Here is an 18,695-nt window from a genome sequence, read left to right as displayed (position 1 = left end):
AAGAAGCTGCACAGACCAGGTGCTTTCCCTAACATCTCACATAGAAGCAGGCTACCAAAAACGCCAGAAAACATCGATTACCTTTATAGATTTAAGCTCTGCTTACGATACTGTTTGGAGGCACGGCCTGCTATACAAGCTAATCCAAAAAATTCCATGCAGCCATGCCATTCGTCTCACCGACAATATGCTCGCAGGGAGAACTTTCAATGTTGTAATTGGAGAGAGGACAAGCAGAACAAGAACACTAAACGATGGACTGCCACAGGGCTCAGTCCTCGCCCCACTTCTGTTTAACCTCTACATTTCGGATATGCCAAACACACAATCTACAAAATTTGGATACGCAGATGACTGGGCTTTAGCCGCTCAACACGAGAAGTTCGAGACCACTGAAAAGACTCTTGGCTCCGACTTAAGGTTGATGAGCGACTACTTTCACAAATGGAGAATGCTGCCCAACCCCACTAAAACAGAGGTGTCATGCTTCCACCTTTGTAACCAATCAGCGAAGAGAGAGCTTACCATCAACTTCGAAGGAAAACGCCTCAACCATAACAACCACCCCAAATACTTAGGAGTCACACTGGACAGGACGCTCTCCTACAAGGAACACCTGATAAAGACCGCAAGCAAAATGAGAACAAGGACTAACATCATTCATAAATTGTGTGGTACCACCTGGGGCTCCTCAGCGGACACGCTCCGTATATCGGCAGTCGGTCTTGTCTACTCTGTGGCGGAATACTGCGCACCAGTGTGGATTAACAGCCCGCACACTGAGAGAATCGACACTGTACTGAACGACACAATGCGCATAATCAGCGGCACGATTAAGTCCACACCAATTGCTTGGCTGCCTTTCCTGAGCCACATACTGCCACCTGAAATTCGACGTAAAAACAGCCTTGTTAGGGAGTATCAGAAAATAAACAATAATACAGAGCTACCTATACACAATGAAATAGGCGATCTAGAGCGCAAACGACTGAAGTCGAGGAAACCAGCGCTAATCACCGCTAAAGAGCTGTTGGACTCAAATTTCAACGCAGCGAACGCCTGGCAACAAAGATGGCAGGAACAATGCCCATCGCACTTTCAAACTTTCCTTACTTCAGAGAAGGTTGCTGGATCTGACTTGCCTCGAAAAGTGTGGACTACATTGAACCGAATACGTGCTGGCCATGGCAGATGTGCTGACGCTCTTCATAAATGGGGATGGATAACCTCGCCAGAATGCGACTGCGGGGCCAATAATCAAACAGTGACTCACATAGTGAAAGATTGCCCAAACCGTGCCTACCAAGGACCTATCACTGATTTTATGACTGCAACAGAAGAGGCGATTGATTATATTAAAAATTTAGACATAAAATTGTAACATCAATATCTATATGCTCTGAGAACATATAATAGCATAGCACAATGTACGCCATACGATAAATAAATAAAATTCTACAAAATCACCAAAATCACCAAAATCACACCGAAAAAATCATTTATACTGTGCAACACATTTGAACGGTACGGAAACCCAAAATCATCTTCTAGAATGGAGATCTCTCACATGTAAAATCCACCATTACGAACAGAGATGATCAAGATATCCATACAGTAGCATTGAGCATCTCACTAAACCGCAATCTTAGGTGTTGGTAAACTCAAAGTGTAATGCCAAATCAATCTGCGAATCAATGTGTCCAGACGCCGTCAATAACCGAGAAGGTGGAGCAAACCGTAACACTTAACAGGAAATAAAGACCAGATAGATACGTTCTGTCGAGTACATTACCCAAACACTGAAAGGGAATTAATTTTAACATAACGAATTATTAGTCTTCGTGAGAAACCTAAGGTACACACTCTGGCATCTGCGCCAGTGACGACTCCCGTGAAAATTGTAAACAGGGCATGATTGCCGTAAACAATGGCAAAAATGGGACTGCAACAAGTTTTACGCCAAAATTCGGAAGTAATCAAGATAATCGTACAAAATATTGGTAAGGAATAACGAACACCAAAAGCACACTAAATGCCAAACCAACGGAGGACGTTGTAACCTAAGAATCGTGAAAAATCTCCTAGGGCAAATTGATGTAATGGAGGTACAAACTTCAGTGTTAACATAACCAGTTAATGCTCGAACTTAAAACATCTAGAATCGCAATGACAATGAGTAAAATAACAATTTCCAGTAAGGGACACTATACCAGTCATTTTTTAAAAACGAGGAAATGCGTTCCATAGGCAGCATTCTTACAACATCGAAGCGCAATGTAGTAGGACGGGTTGCATAATTTAAACAAAGATGATCAAATTGAGGAATAAACTATTAGAAAAAATCGAGCAACTAAATCATATTATTAATAATATTCTGGAAAAAAAATGATATTACGAGGGAAATCTACCATAAGTATATTATTTTTTGTACTCCTATCTGTAAAATACCTAATTACACACCAATCTAGCGTGCGGGAAGCGCCACTTAACCACGTCAGTTTCGTTTCCCACGAATAAAAGCCACTTTGGACATTTCCGGGATTTTACCGCACGGATTTGGGAGCAATTGCTTTTTGCTTTGCATTTTGACGTTTGTCAATTCTGACGGTCAAAATGTATCCAAAAGTAAAGTGTAGTATGCAACACGTTCGGTAAACTTTTTGACTCACTCGTTTATTAAAAACTCGGTCTTCTCGTGTCAAATAAACTCGTGAGTCAAATGCCGTTTACCGAACTTGTTGCATAGTATATACGTTTGTTAATTCTGACGGTCATGTTAGTGAATGTATTTGTGTTGTTTTGCGAAAATGTACCCAAAAACCAACGGGCGTAGAAAAAGTATACTATGCAACATGTTTCATAAACTTTTTAACTCACTCGTTTATTAAATACTCGTGAGTCAAGTGCCGTTTACCGAATTAGTTGCATAATATACTATTCTTAATAAATTGGCCACAGATTTGATTTGTTATAAATATTTGAGCAAACGCCATAAAAGTCATATTTTTCTTAAAATATTTTCAAATAAGCCCTAGTTTTCTATACAAACATATGTCGAGAAACGTCCCCTAACTGAGAACCAGGACCTAAAAAAATGAACCTGAAAATTGGTTTTTATTAATAATTCCGAAACAAATTTTGAGACAGTTTTGAAATATCAACATTATAGACATTATGTCATGCTCAATAGGATTTTAAAATTATAAATGTCACATTTTGGTTTAGGGGCGTTACTTTTGAGGCAGAGTGTGTGTGAAAAACTGCAATTTTCTTGTAGGCTGACTTTTATATTTTTTTATATATAATATATAAGGTGTGTTCTGTTACGAAAAAAATTTATATAGCAAGGATGAACCATTTTCGAGTAAAATGGATCATCTTATTCATTCATCAAAAATTGAAAAGTAGGATTTGAAACTGGATGACAGGTTTCTTATTGCTTTGATAACTCACTAGCAGACCATTTTTATGAATTACTAAATAATGTTAACTAGCAAGTTTAATTCATAATTCCGTAATGAATAGTTAACAATGAAAAACAATTTACAGTAAGTTTTCAAACACATTTCCATTACTTTGAATAAATCGTAGCAATTTTATTCCAATATTTTTAGATGCACGAAGGTCCTTGAAGCGTTTGTTCCTAATTTGATTTCCAGTAATATTAATTTACCTGAGTAACTCTTCGGGACTATCTACTTCTGTGAGATAAATAGAATTACTATTGGGTTTAAGTCAGACGACCGATCTGGGAAATTTACTGAGCCACCTCGATCTATCCACTAGTTTGCAAAATTTTCATCTAAGCAGTTTATTACACCCTAACCAAAGTGAGTTGGTGCTCCATCATACTGAAAGAATATCCCCAAGTGAGTGTACATATGGGAAAATTGTCTAAAAATTCGTCCAGATCATTTTTAAGGAAATTTAGGCAATATTTATACTATTACCTATGATAACTGCCCAAACATCGAAATAATTTATATATTGAAAATTGTGCGTTTTAAATGATTTATCTCTTGACAACGTGGACTCGTCAGACAATAAAATTGAAGGTTGAGAATCCACTGGCAAAATTCCAAAGTGGAAGATAATGCCGAAACTTTTTCGTTTTCATCGTAGTGCTAGTAACCACTGTTTCTCATAACTGTTCTAGGAATATTGGTGATATTTGGATGAGACTTGAGGATTTTCCTCAATTTTGTTTATTTATGTTATATCAGTGACCACCCTGCACATTTTCCCGATCACGAATTTCATCAAAGTCAATTCCTGTGACGTCAGCAGAACGTACTTTTACCGATGTTCCCATATCATCATTCAAGACGGCAATGGTACAAAGGATTTCTTCCATCGGCATTTTCCGCGAAATATCAATCGATGCTAGGACAGAACGAATTTTAAAATTTAAATGTACCTTAGTAAATACCCACGCAATCCTATGTAGACAATGAATAGAAAAAGTACATATTCCTAATGCTTTGGTACACGTTAGTGAAAAAGGTGAACTTCAGTAGCTAACGCGAATGCTATACCAAAAACTATCGATTTTTCAGCTACTGAAATCGAACCTTTAAACGATTATAATCACCCTGTTCAAACAAATAGAATCCAAGAAATAAAAAATCAATTAAGAACCGAACATCTCAATGAGGAAGAACGCGAACTTATAACAAATCTTTGCATTGAATTTGAAGATATTTTCTATTTAGAAGGAAACCAACTGACGAACGAAATCAAACATCAAATCGACCAATATTTACCAAGTCATATCGTTACCCCCAAACACATAAGGAGGAAGAAAAGACACAAGTATCCAAAATGTTAGAGCAACGTATTATTAGAAATTCAATTTCTTCCTGGTAATCCTCAGTGTGGGTAGTCCCTAAAAAACTTGATGCTTTCGATAAGCAAAATGGGAGAGTCGTCATAGATAGAAACTGAACGAGGTCCCCTCCCTAACATATCCGATATTCTGGGTTAACTTGGAAAAGGTGCATACTTTTCCACTCCCGATTTAGTTTCCGGGTCGAACTCAATCCTGAGGATATTCCAAAAACAGCATGTTCAATGGAAAATGGCCACTACCAATTTGTTCGGATGCCATTCGGTCTTAAAAACGCCCCGCCCACATTCCAGCGCGTCATGAAGTACATTCTCCTTGGTATTAACAACGAAAGATGTTTAGTCTATATGGACGACATCATAGTATACTCCCTCCCAATTCACGAACATTTATCTCGACTCAAGGAAGTTTTCAAACATCTTCAGAAGTCAAACTTCAAAATTCAGCCAGATAAATGGGAATTTCGCAGAAATGAAGTCGCATATTTGGGTCATGCTCCATTCGATTTTGACAGAGATTGCAAGGAAGCACTCGAAAAATAAAAAATTGCATTAGTTAGTATGGGCGGTAAAACGTTATCGACCATACCGGTTTGGAAGAAAATTTACCCTTGTAACAGATCACAGACTCCTAACTTGTTTATTTTCTATAAAAGATCCCGGCTCAAGATTAGCCAGGCGGCATCTTAAGCTAGAAGAATATAATTATAATGTAGTCCACAAAGCTGGTAACGTAAATAAAAATGCCGACGCATTATAGAATAAAAATCAATCATTTTCAAAAATGCGTAAATTTCCAGTCCAAAATCCTAACCGCGAACGAAGACAACACTGAAACGAAAAATGAGAAACTAGCAAAGCACCAACTTTTTCTTTCAAGACGGAGCTGTTATATCTCGGATCTCAGATTTCATCAAAATTCTTGGGACACACTTTGCCTACGTTCCCATATTATCGCTTCTCCGAAGGCGGCACCGGTACAAAAGATTTCTTTCGGCGGCATTTCCCGCGAAACGATATCACCTATTTAGCAGTACGTGCCTCCAGCGACTGTTCCCGCGTCCACGCAGCCAGCCAGCAGCATATAAAAGTCCAGCTCCCAATAAACACTTCAGTTCATACTCAATATTTTAACCAGTTACTATGTTAGTTTTATCCTGTAATATTTAAGTTGTAAAAAAAAAAAGTTTGTTTTTTTTTAAGTGAAACTTAAGTGAATTGAGTGATATAACATTTTTATTCATAATTTCTGATAGACCTTCCTAGCCTCTGCCTAAATTTCATGTTGGAAAATACTTTCTGATGTGGTTGTCGTCTGTGTAGAAATCGTTTGTCGTACTCTTGTACAGCGTAGATAGCATGCGTTACCATTGCAATAACCGTAAACAAAATTAATTATCTGCTAGTTCTCTGTTAAACAATTTCTAAACAGTGTATTTTTAAAATTCGTTTTCTTCGAAAACAGTCTAACCCAGTATCAATTAAGTGTACTTTTTTCTCGTAACAGAACATAACTCTTCCTATTTTATAGAAAACAAGTTAACTGATAAAACAGTTACTGCAGTTTTTGTATAACTATACCTATCGAAAGTTACAACCCTAACCAAAATTTGACTAATTCTAATTCAGCATGCCAAAATTTCAAATCTTTCTCTAAACCTGTTTCGGGACTATTAATAATAAACCCATTTTAAGGTCCTATTCCTTAAAATCCTACCTCCGTTAGGGGGCGTTTCGCAACATATGTTTATATATATTATGCTGTTATTCATTCAGAAAAAATAATATTTTTTGACAAACTGGAAAAAATTGATATAGACACGTAAATCCTAGTAGGCAGGCGGAAATGGAAAGAGAGCGATAGCAAAAAGCTCTGAATTGCAAATTTATTCTTTTTGCTACGCCGTCCTGCGCGAGTTTTTGTCTGCGTGCCGTCTCATTGTCATCTTTGTGACGATTATTATTTCGTAAGCCTCGCGAAATAAAATTTGGTATTTGCGTCGCTGCGAGGTACGTTTACGTTTTTTTTATTCCAAAAGCGGAGCAAACTGGTGACAAGATGATTCCAACAACATCAGAAGAATTTTGCATCAAGTTCTGGAAGTCTGGTTTTAAGAGTTGAGCTTTTGAATACTGCTTTAAAAAATACAGAATTTGGCTCGAGTAGGGACTGAAGTCATTTGTGAGATGAAAGTCCCAATTTTAGGATTTGGTGTTTTTTATAAGAGTTCTTCTAATTAACGAAATCCCTACTCAAATTAACTCTCTCCCATCTACATTCCGTACCACCCACGCACTCTCTTAATTTTTTTTTCCACGAAACTTCCGCAGGCTGTGGAACTTGAAGGTATAGTACGACACATGGTATCTGGTCATGACTGTAATAATGCTAGAGCGTTTTTATGTGTTCGTTTTTTTTTCATTGTTGGACTAATATATCAAACTGGTCCAGCGTAGTAGTAAGAAAATTGAAACACACAATATTGTTGTGATGTTGTAATTGCAACTACATAAATAAAAAATGCACTTGTCAGAATAGTTTGAATTTGTCCTGTCACTATCATCGAACAATAAAATGAATGGTTTTTTGTTGTCCCATTTTTTTTTATAATTATGTTATACGCATTCTGTTTATTTTTCCATAGTTTTAATTACATCAATTCGGCAGTATAGTATTTTGTGAGCAAATTATTAAAGGCAAACATTAGAACATTGTGTAAAAGGTGAAAATCTCTAAAAAATAATAAATAACCTAGAAGAAACGTGGTTGTGTTTAAAGAGCGCTACGTTTTGCAGTCAAATAATTGCACAGTGTTACCAAGATGCCTGATAAATGTGAATGTGCTTAGATTGGAAACATCGGGAATATATTTCTATGTCCCAAACCACCATAACAAAATAAGTAAATCAAGCCAAACTTGGGACTTGTGGATAATGCGAGCAAAAGGGGAGCACAACAAAAAACCTATGATGATGTGGCATGTGAGAAATGCAATATATTGCTTAAGAAATTTACAGAACAGCTTGAGGTAAATCAAAAGTTGCAAAATGAACTTAACGATTTAAAGAAAAAACTTTACAAAAAAGAACAGGCTGCACTAAAAATAAAAATAACCAGAGACACAAACCGAAATTTCAGTGATTACCTTGGAGGTGACCTTGTAAAACAAATTTACTAGTAAACAATTGGGCTATAAAAACAACGCAAAAGTTTACCTCAACCTATCGAAAACAAATTTTGATATCTATAAGGCAGCAAAGTTGTATAAGAAACAAAGAAACTACAAATTCTTATGTATTGGTAGTGGTAACATCTTTTAAGAAAAGATGAAACCTCTAAAGTGTGTCTGGTTGAAGATATAGATCAACTAAAAAACCATAGAGGCCTCGGAAAAAACTCAACCTTGTATATATGAATACTCAAAGTTTAAGCAATAAGATAGAGTGCAGTTGTAACTAATAATGACTGCGATATTCTTCTACTAGAAGAGAAATGGTTAAATTATCAAGAAACTTTTTTATACAATCTTAAAAATTATGGAACAATTCATTCGTGTAGGGATATCAGAGAAGGAGGTACATCCATATACGTTAAATAAACTATGCCATTTCGATAGTTCAAGTGACAGTGATAAAATAAACTGGGTCTGTGTTGGTGTCGGAGATAAGAATCTTAAAATAAGAGTTGAATACAAACCATCCTCGTACAGTAGCACAGACTTCCTTTACTAGAAAATATTCCACAAAAGTACCCCAAAAATCACTTAGTAATGGGAGACCTTAATGTTAATTTATTAGATCAATCTAGAGATGTACTACAAAAATGTAATTATTCTTAGTAATTTTAATATACATAATACTATAATACAAGAAATACAAAGAGCAAAATGGATCATGTTTTTTCTGACAATAATCTTAACACAAATTAAAATATTTTCTAAAAAAATCAAAAAAGACATTAAAATAACGGATTATCAAAAATTCCAAATTCCAAAGCATAGGAAAATTATTTAATGAGAATGTCTCATCGCAACGAAATAGTGACTGAATTTCCAAATTCCAAAAAATTAGGACAAGTGCCAAATACAAACCGAAGCAGTACAGTTCATAATATTTCAGCATACCATCTTTCCGATACAGAAGTCAGCGTACTGAATAAAGGATTTAACTATGCAATAGCTCCAAAAAGGGTACCCGTCGAAGAGATCGTTTCCAACGTCGAAGCAAGTCTTTCCACCATAGACGAACAAGATGCGGAGTTAATTAGGCAAGATGTCGCCAGAGTCTTAAGACAGTCAAAACCACCGCAGCCAAACTTAAGCAGAGAAGAAATGCAAGCCTTAAGGAACCTAAACAAAAACGAAAACATTCTAATAATGCCAGCAGACAAAGGAAATGCCACTGTCGTCCTGAATACGTCGGATTATAATGCAAAATTGGAGGATATTTTAAACGACCCAATATACAAACTAGTCACGACATATTTGGAAAAAACAACTAAGACCAAAATTCTCGATTCATCAATAAACGAGGATACAAAGAAGAAACTTATTCCGAGGGAAAAATCGAGTCGTTGCCCAAAATTCTACGGGTTCCCAAAGATCCATAAGGACGGGGTTCCCCTGCGTCCAATCGTAAGCGCCTTTAACTCACCATTATGCAAGCTGGAAAAACATCTGGCCAGTGCACTTCAGCCTATAGTGGAAAAGGCAGATTCCTATGTTAAAAACTCAGAACATTTCACTCAGATTTTAGGTTCTCTCAGGATGGACAAGGACGACATTATGGCAAGTTTCGATGTCAAATCCCTCTACCCGAGTATTCCAGTAGAAGAGGCACTCTTGCTTATAGAAGAAAACGAAGATCTTCCGCCATACATAATGGATCTGTCAAGACATTGCCTGAAAAACGCTTACTTTATGTACAACGGGAAAATTTACCGACAAATAGATGGAGCAGCAATGGGATCATCTCTCTCACCTGTGATTGCCAACCTCTTCATGATTTACTTCGAAAAGAAAGCACTAGAGAAGGCAAATCTGAAGCCAAAACTATGGACAAGATACGTTGATGACGTATTTGTTGTATGGCCTTTTGGCAAGGAGGAGCTTTTGAAATTCCTAGATCATCTGAATTCCATTCACCCAAGGATTCAATTTACAATGGAACTTGAAGAGGATAACAGTCTGCCCTTTTAAGATGTGCACATCACAAGGGCCGAAGATGGACACTTGGAACACACTGTCTATAGAAAACCAACACACACTAATAGATATCTGAACGCTAAATCTCATCACCACCCATCACAGATACAGGCAGTGGCAAATACATTAATTGCTCGGTCCTTCAGGCTCACAAACGAGAGGAACAGAGATAAAGAACTGAAGAAAATTAGTACCTGTCTTCGACAAAACGGATACCAAAGGCGCACCATCAGCAAGGCAATCAGTAAACAACAACAGCCGCAGCAGAGAGTGCAGGACGAGACCCAACGAAGATCGATCGCTGTCCTGCCATACATCAAGGGGGTTACTGACAAAATCGGCCGAGTATTACGGAAACACGACATATCAACGGCATACAAACCTGACCATACCATCGGAGCAATACTAAGAAACCCAAAACAAAAAATTACTCTGGAAAACCAAGGAGTATACAGTGTAGCATGCGGATCGTGCAGCCTGACGTATGTGGGACAGACCAACAGAAGGATTTCAGCCAGGCTCGAGGAACATCGTTTAGCCATAAGAAACAAACAAACAACATCTGCTTTGTTTCAGCACCAACATCAGACAGGCCATAAAATTGATTTCGGCACTTGCAAACAAATAGCTAATATTCCTGATTTTAGGACTAGGATTATACGAGAGGCCATCGAAATAGAAAAGTCCGGACACCTCAATACGAGAGACGACGCTCTGCATTTATCCAACACATGGAAAACGATAATTAAACAACAGAGCGATGCGCAGCAGCCAACGGGGACATCGCAACTACGATCGGGCGAAATTAACAACGCGACAATTCGCACGCACAAGCAGCACCGTTACCATCTCCGGCGCAGAGTATAAATACCGCACGCACCGCCGATAACCTCCCAGTGTCCGAAGTGTTTTCGGAGCGCGAGCGTTGAAGATGCCAAGTGAGATTTTGGCGAAACGTCTGCAGGATTCCAGTCGGAGTTCAACGAGCGAACGGATGATATATATATATATATATATATATATATATATATATATATATATATATATATATATATATATATATATATATATATATATATATATATATATATATATATATATATATATATATATATATATATATATATATATATATATATATATATATATATATATATATATATATATATATATATATATATCTATCCAAATCCCCTGGAGAAAGTTAGTAAATTTAAATATCTAGGAATAGACGATACACTAAATTGGTGTGAACATACAGAAAAAATTACCAATTTACCAATACAATTCTACCTATGATCTCATTTTTATTTAAGTGTAGGAATTATTTAACCAACAAAATCAATGATCTACTATTCTTTCTTTTTATCACAGTGAAGATATCAATTTAGAAGAAATCAATTTCAAGAAAATGCAAAACAAAATTTTAAATATATTATGTACTTATGACAAACTCCTTTATATAGAGGATTACGTATGCATAAACTCATAAAAATACTTCAAATTGAGCAGTGTAAACTTATACATAACTATGAAACTAGAATAATAAATGATATATGCCAAGTTAATATCAGAAAAAAAATATAATATATAATTTCGATTTATAGCTAATAATTTACTCGGGAGAAGAACAATTTTCTGGGTCTTTTAGTTTTTTGGCAATAATTGAAAAACCCTGTTTACAACCGAAAAAGTACTTGAAATAAAATTGATAGCACCGCATCTTCCGCGTCTCCTGGTTAAATAATTTTGTCAATAAAGTTAATAGTTTTCGAAAAAATATTTTTTTTCTGGAAGACGAAATAATTCAAAAAAAAAAATCTAAAATATATTTTCACAGTTTAGATATGGGTATGGACTTTTACTTCTCTGCTAAATTTGAAGTCGATAGCTGCAAATTTGAGACACCTATTACATTTTTGAATATAGCACAGAATATCTTCAACATCCTCTATAATATGTGAAATCTTAATTACAAAAGTTCTAGCTGACAATGGTCAATTATCACTTTAAGGGAACCCAATTTTCAGTTTTTTGCGAATACCGGGCACACCCTGTGCATTTTTGAAAACTGTGAAGAAAAGAGGTTTATAAAATTTGATCTCTAGGCTCTTCTGGTTCAACATTTTTTTCGATCACATAAACACTCACAACTCACAAACAGAAAATTTTTTTTTCTTCGATGCTAATCATTTCCGTACCAATAGCCGTTCCCTTGGGCCTATTATTGCCGAGATATAAAATTTTTATAAGACCGTAGATACTTTCGAAAAAATTCCATTGTATCGTATCGTATATTTTTACTGTATTTTCTTTGTTTTGTGCATGTGTTATGATAGGATATGAATAAAACTAACCAATCGAACATATAAATCACAACACTAAAGTGTATGACAACATTCGTATATCATCATTCGGAACCGTATCCGAGAACTACCTAAATTCTAAAGGGATCGAAACTTACCGGTGACAAGGGCGATGATCCAAATAACACATATCGCAGTTTTGGCCCTTCCGGTCGTCGATTTAAATTTCAATGGGAAGCAGATTGCGTACCAGCGATCCACAGAAATGAATGCCAGCGTTAGGATTGACACAGTGACCGAAACGTTCTGGAACAATGAAAAATTAGTCACATTCGATCTATCGGATTACACTTCCGCTGTATTTTCGAAGTTTGCTGCAAGCGAGTTGTGTTGCACGTGTCCATAAAGATATGTTACCGAAATTCCTCGCAAGTGAGCAAAATACAGAACAAGAAGTATTTGAACAACAAAAATTATTATAAAACGTGGCTGTATATGTTTCGGCCATATTCAGAAATAATTTTTAACTTAAAGTTGTTATTAGATTAGGATACATTTTTGGCGGCACTGTATAAGGTGGAGAGACTTTTATAATTGAGAAATAAAATATGGCCCTGTTGCGTCCAATCGGAATTGTTTTGTTTTATTTTTCCTCTTTAATTTTTGTAATTGGGGAATTTTTATATCGAGCAAATTGAAATTGGTTTTCATTTAATAATTTGCTGCGGTTATATTCTCCCCGTATTTTGGTGACAATCTCACTGGGTATATGGCCAGAAAAAACTTGTTTGTCGCTTGGGTGTCGTACTCCGCTGTGATCGGGACTAGTGCGACTCAGGTAGAGACCAACGTGAGAGCATTTTCCGAGTGCCAGCATTAAAATCTCGAGTGCCGTCAAGTATTGCGAAATTGTGCCGGTCAACAGCCAGAGCTACATCAAGGTAGGCCAAGAAGGAAAGAGATTGTCATTTTTCGCCTCGTTATATCAATATATTATTTTTTGAATCGCCGCGTTATTTCTAGCTTCAATTTTACAAAAAATTACAGTCCATTGCTCTTTCTCGTCCAGGCCCATTTTACTGCAGATTTCACTTGTAAACGTTATTGAAACATGTAGTTATTTTCGTCGTATAATTTTAAAACGCTGTGATATATTTTTGGGACGACCTGTATTTATTATAGAATTTTACACATCGCACTAGTAAAACTTTTTGGCCATAGCAGCCGATGCTGTATAGTGTGAATAAGCCTGTATATATAAAAGATAATTTATTTGACCTAGAAAACCAAGGAGATATCATACCTTTTCACAACAAATATGGATTCCTAATTAGGAGAGTAGCTATAGAGCCGAGCAGAGTACACATATGAAGTTATTTTCAGTAAAATAGACATTTTTCATATATTCCCCATCAAAACGGAGAGCGTAAATTTTAATTTGGCAACGAGCGGACATTTTTCATCGTTCGAAAATTGAATGACGAAAATCGTGTAAAAAATGGCCGCGAAAAACGCGCGGACGCATGAAAAATTCACGAGAAAAGGATAAACAGTGGCAAAAAATTTATCGGCCACCGACGCCGACAAAACCGGATTTTTCCGGGCGTTTCGAACAATAGCTCCTCGACGTTTTTCCCCTCCATAAGTTAAATCCTATATCGTAGCAATAGATCGCCTACTATCAAATTTTCAGTTGAAACGAAATTCAAACGACGCGTTATGAATCCAAAATGGAATTATATACGCAACTCATATACTGCAAGGTAGAATTGGCAGAGAAACCGAAAAATATTGAAAAAGATTATACAATTTTGTAAACAGTCGAATACACGGGGTGTAACAAGTGTGAAACTAAATAAACTACATACACTACATAAACCTTGACTCAAAAGCTAAGGTTTATCAAATATGGGCCAAATATGGTTTTTATTTTTTATCTCTAATAAATATTATTATTATTGAGGGGAGGGGATTTAATTATACTGCGATGACATAAAAAATCAATTTTTTTATTTAAAGTTTTATTTACCTTTGCCATTTATAGAACGCATTCTTTGTCAGCTATTCGGGCGTTCGTTATTTAGTTTAGCGTTTTACGGTCTTCGAAATTGGCGGAAACAGAAAAGCGACATGTTGCACTTAATTGGTACATTGCTACATTACAATGTTCGAAATTAGGTTGGTGCTCTTTGTTTTTTTTCTTATTTTGACGAAGTTTAGTAATATTTAGAAAAAAAAATTAAAAATCGCTAGAAATAATTTTTATGACTTTAAAAGAAAACAATAGTTTATTAACTAACTGCTATCTGGCAACCCCTGAGGCACGGATTCAAGTGATGTTCATGTCAGAGCTCTCGAAAAAAAAATTTTGACCCTAATTACTGTGTTATTCTCAGAGAAAAACAATCTGAAATATCTCGACCTGTAAGGAGAAAACATTATTGCTTATCAAAACGTCGGAAATTTCGTAAGGCACATAGAGACATTGTGATGAATTCCAAGTACAGAAAATTTTGTGGCTAAGTAAAAAATCGAAGAAACGGATTAAAAGATTTCAGTCACCTTTGACAAACTGATTAAAATGCGGTACATACAGCTGATTATATCGACATTAAAAAAGAAAATCCTCTCAAGGATTATATGGAAAATTTCTAGGGCAATTAAGGTTTCGAAAGAAACCTTAAAGAATTTTGCTTACAACATATTCAGTAAAAAAACAATAATACCTGTAGCGGAAAATATCAAGTTTGATTTCAAAAAAAAAGTAACTTCCCGTCTAGTTTTGGTTAGCATCTTTTTGGTTTGCCGGAAACATTAAATCCAATTGGAGAATGTACTTGCGCTTGGGGTACCATCGTTCTTGACTTCCGCCAGATTAAAAAAATAGTTTACAACTATTGCTTTATTTATGGGTTTAAATGAAAAAAACCCAATCAGAATTTTATCGTTTGCTAGACGACGTTTACCAAACTACTTATGTGAACAAGTTATTTATACTTCCGCAACACAAATAATCAAAGTCATAATGAAATAAGAGTAGGTTACATCAATTGCTGCGGAAGAAGATAATAATACAAAAAACGAAAACGTAAGTTGTTACCGTGAAGGACGATCAAAAACAAATAACAGAACCTTTTTTCAAAAAACATATTAAAAATAAAAATCGTTTAAATCGTGAACTGTCAATCGCCTCTTCTGTTGCAGTCATAAAATCAGTGATAGGTCCTTGGTAGGCACGGTTTGGGCAATCTTTCACTATGTGAGTCACTGTTTGATTATTGGCCCCGCAGTCGCATTCTGGCGAGGTTATCCATCCCCATTTATGAAGAGCGTCAGCACATCTGCCATGGCCAGCACGTATTCGGTTCAATGTAGTCCACACTTTTCGAGGCAAGTCAGATCCAGCAACCTTCTCTGAAGTAAGGAAAGTTTGAAAGTGCGATGGGCATTGTTCCTGCCATCTTTGTTGCCAGGCGTTCGCTGCGTTAAAATTTGAGTCCAACAGCTCTTTAGCGGTGATTAGCGCTGGTTTCCTCGACTTCAGTCGTTTGCGCTCTAGATCGCCTATTTCATTGTGTATAGGTAGCTCTGTATTATTGTTTATTTTCTGATACTCCCTAACAAGGCTGTTTTTACGTCGAATTTCAGGTGGCAGTATGTGGCTCAGGAAAGGCAGCCAAGCAATTGGTGTGGACTTAATCGTGCCGCTGATTATGCGCATTGTGTCGTTCAGTACAGTGTCGATTCTCTCAGTGTGCGGGCTGTTAATCCACACTGGTGCGCAGTATTCCGCCACAGAGTAGACAAGACCGACTGCCGATATACGGAGCGTGTCCGCTGAGGAGCCCCAGGTGGTACCACACAATTTATGAATGATGTTAGTCCTTGTTCTCATTTTGCTTGCGGTCTTTATCAGGTGTTCCTTGTAGGAGAGCGTCCTGTCCAGTGTGACTCCTAAGTATTTGGGGTGGTTGTTATGGTTGAGGCGTTTTCCTTCGAAGTTGATGGTAAGCTCTCTCTTCGCTGATTGGTTACAAAGGTGGAAGCATGACACCTCTGTTTTAGTGGGGTTGGGCAGCATTCTCCATTTGTGACAGTAGTCGCTCATCAACCTTAAGTCGGAGCCAAGAGTCTTTTCAGTGGTCTCGAACTTCTCGTGTTGAGCGGCTAAAGCCCAGTCATCTGCGTATCCAAATTTTGTAGATTGTGTGTTTGGCATATCCGAAATGTAGAGGTTAAACAGAAGTGGGGCGAGAACTGAGCCCTGTGGCAGTCCATCGTTTAGTGTTCTTGTTCTGCTTGTCCTCTCTCCAATTACAACATTGAAAGTTCTCCCTGCGAGCATATTGTCGGTGAGAACTGTCCTAACATTTTTACAAAGCAAACATTGCTAGTAATAAAAACTTACGTATGCAATAAATTTTTTTAAAAATGCTGATCCGAAGAAGATAATTTAGAAAAGGCTCCTTCATAGTTTACTAATGTTCATTCAAATCTCAAGTAGAAAAAAGTTCGAGTGATGCTCATTTAAAGCTTTTGAAAAATGTTTTTGAGGGATACTAGAAAATCTACATTTTATAAAATTCTTCTCGGTTTGAGGTAAATGAACGAAAACTTTTGAAATATTTCATTTTCATTTCATTAAATTATTTCTTATTTATTTAAACATTCAACAAAAATTGTTTTTGTTTTCTAGCAAACTAAGAATTTTATAAAATGCTTTATGATTAAAAAGCGTTTTTCAAAAGCTTTAAAATAAGGCATTCCTCAGCTCCTTATTTAAAATTTGAATTGAGAATCTTCCTGTGTCCAATGGGTTGCAGATTGGGCTTAATTAACCTACATTTTGTGTTCTCACTTCCCTGGGTAGAAATTGTTTCACTCGATTTTGGAATTCGGATGTGAATTTTGCCCTCTCCAAGGGATTGCAAATAAGGGATAAGATAAAAACAGAATTAAATATAAAAGTCTTTATTTATCATATTTTATACACAATGATCAAATGAATTAAAATAAAATAGATTGCATCAATTAAATAAAAACGACAACTTTTTCGTAGCAAAAATTTGGAAACAAATAAAATAATGTTCATATAAGATCCGTTAACATTGGTAAACTAAAAAGAAAACATTTCTAAATTTGTAAATAACACGCCTTCAGACCTGTTATTTTTTATTAAATTTATTGCATATGTAAACTTTTATTACTGGTCATGTTTTGTTTGTAAAAATCCCAAGATCACTTTCGATTAAGTTCATTACCCCTGCTTTTTTGCCGAACACACTCACCAACGAAAAATGCGAGAGTTTATAGATTAGCTATAAACTATCTATAAACAACCTAACAATCTTAACCGCGACTCAGGTCTCTACCTGGCACCAATATGGGAATCAGTCATCCGATGCGGTGTTTATGCCCCTCATTTAACTCCGCCCCCCTCAAACAATATATAAGCAGCTACAGAGTAAAATACGAGCCCGTTTCAGTCAAGCTCTGAAGAAGCCAACAGGATGATTGGCGAAACGTTAGCAAGTTCGACTCAGCAAAAGCAGACGCAGGAGGAATCCAGAAGTTTTGTAAAAAGTAAAAATCACTTTCTCTGTATCCACATTCCCACGAACTTTCTGCTTCGGATTCTTCTGGTAATTTATATTCAGAATCGGAAATTATTTGGCTATTATCCGAGCTTGAAGGAGTCATATCTACAAAACAAAAATTTAACAATGTAAAGAGGGTACGTAATTTTCATGGATAGTTCATATACATTGTAACAATAACAAAACAATTGTCTGTGATTTAGGCCAGAGACCAAAAATGCAATTTTTTGAGAAAATGTAATTAATTCATTTAATTCATTTTCTTACAATTCATTTGTTTACAAGATGAGACTATCCTTATTTAAAAGTTTTTAGCAAAATGATATTTCAAAATTGGCTCTAATTGTTTTCATTAAGTTTGGATGACAATATTTTTTTGTTTCTTTGGTTCAAAATCTCTCATTCAGAATTCATAATCTGAAGTAGCAATTTGCTAAAAACTTTAGAATAAGTTTGCTTTACTATTGTAAAAAATTGTTAACGGTTTGGACATCTGTATACAAATAATATTTTTTCTTCAATCAAAAATTTTGATAAAGAAGTCTTTTTCTTCAAAGACGAAACTTTTTGTCTGTTTGACATCGTATTCCCACACCTGGACACATGAACATGCCGAAAAAAATTCAATATGGTTTTTATTTGAAGTTCAGTTTCAATTATCTCAAAATGTTAAAACTTATTTAACTTAAATAAGAAAAACGGGCACTGTTTTCAGCCTTTATTTCTAAAACCAAAAACTGAAT

At 36.0% G+C, this 18,695-nt stretch overlaps 1 protein-coding gene across 2 annotated transcripts in view; it reads right to left on the bottom strand.

The window, feature by feature from the left end:
• The window catches only part of LOC132699467 (orexin/Hypocretin receptor type 1-like), a 422,766-nt gene that overhangs the window by 79,517 nt on the left and 324,554 nt on the right, over positions 1-18,695 (bottom strand). For both annotated transcript variants that reach the window (XM_060666195.1, XM_060666204.1), the window contains one exon: positions 12,514-12,661. In XM_060666195.1, coding sequence (XP_060522178.1) covers positions 12,514-12,661 — 148 coding nt within the window. The remainder of the gene's footprint in view (positions 1-12,513; positions 12,662-18,695) is intronic.

This window comes from Cylas formicarius, unplaced genomic scaffold (assembly GCF_029955315.1).
Source record: "Cylas formicarius isolate icCylForm1 unplaced genomic scaffold, icCylForm1.1 PGA_scaffold_10__41_contigs__length_53128322, whole genome shotgun sequence".
NCBI classification, from domain to species: domain Eukaryota; kingdom Metazoa; phylum Arthropoda; class Insecta; order Coleoptera; family Brentidae; genus Cylas; species Cylas formicarius.
This window is presented reverse-complemented; position numbering and strand designations above follow the sequence as displayed.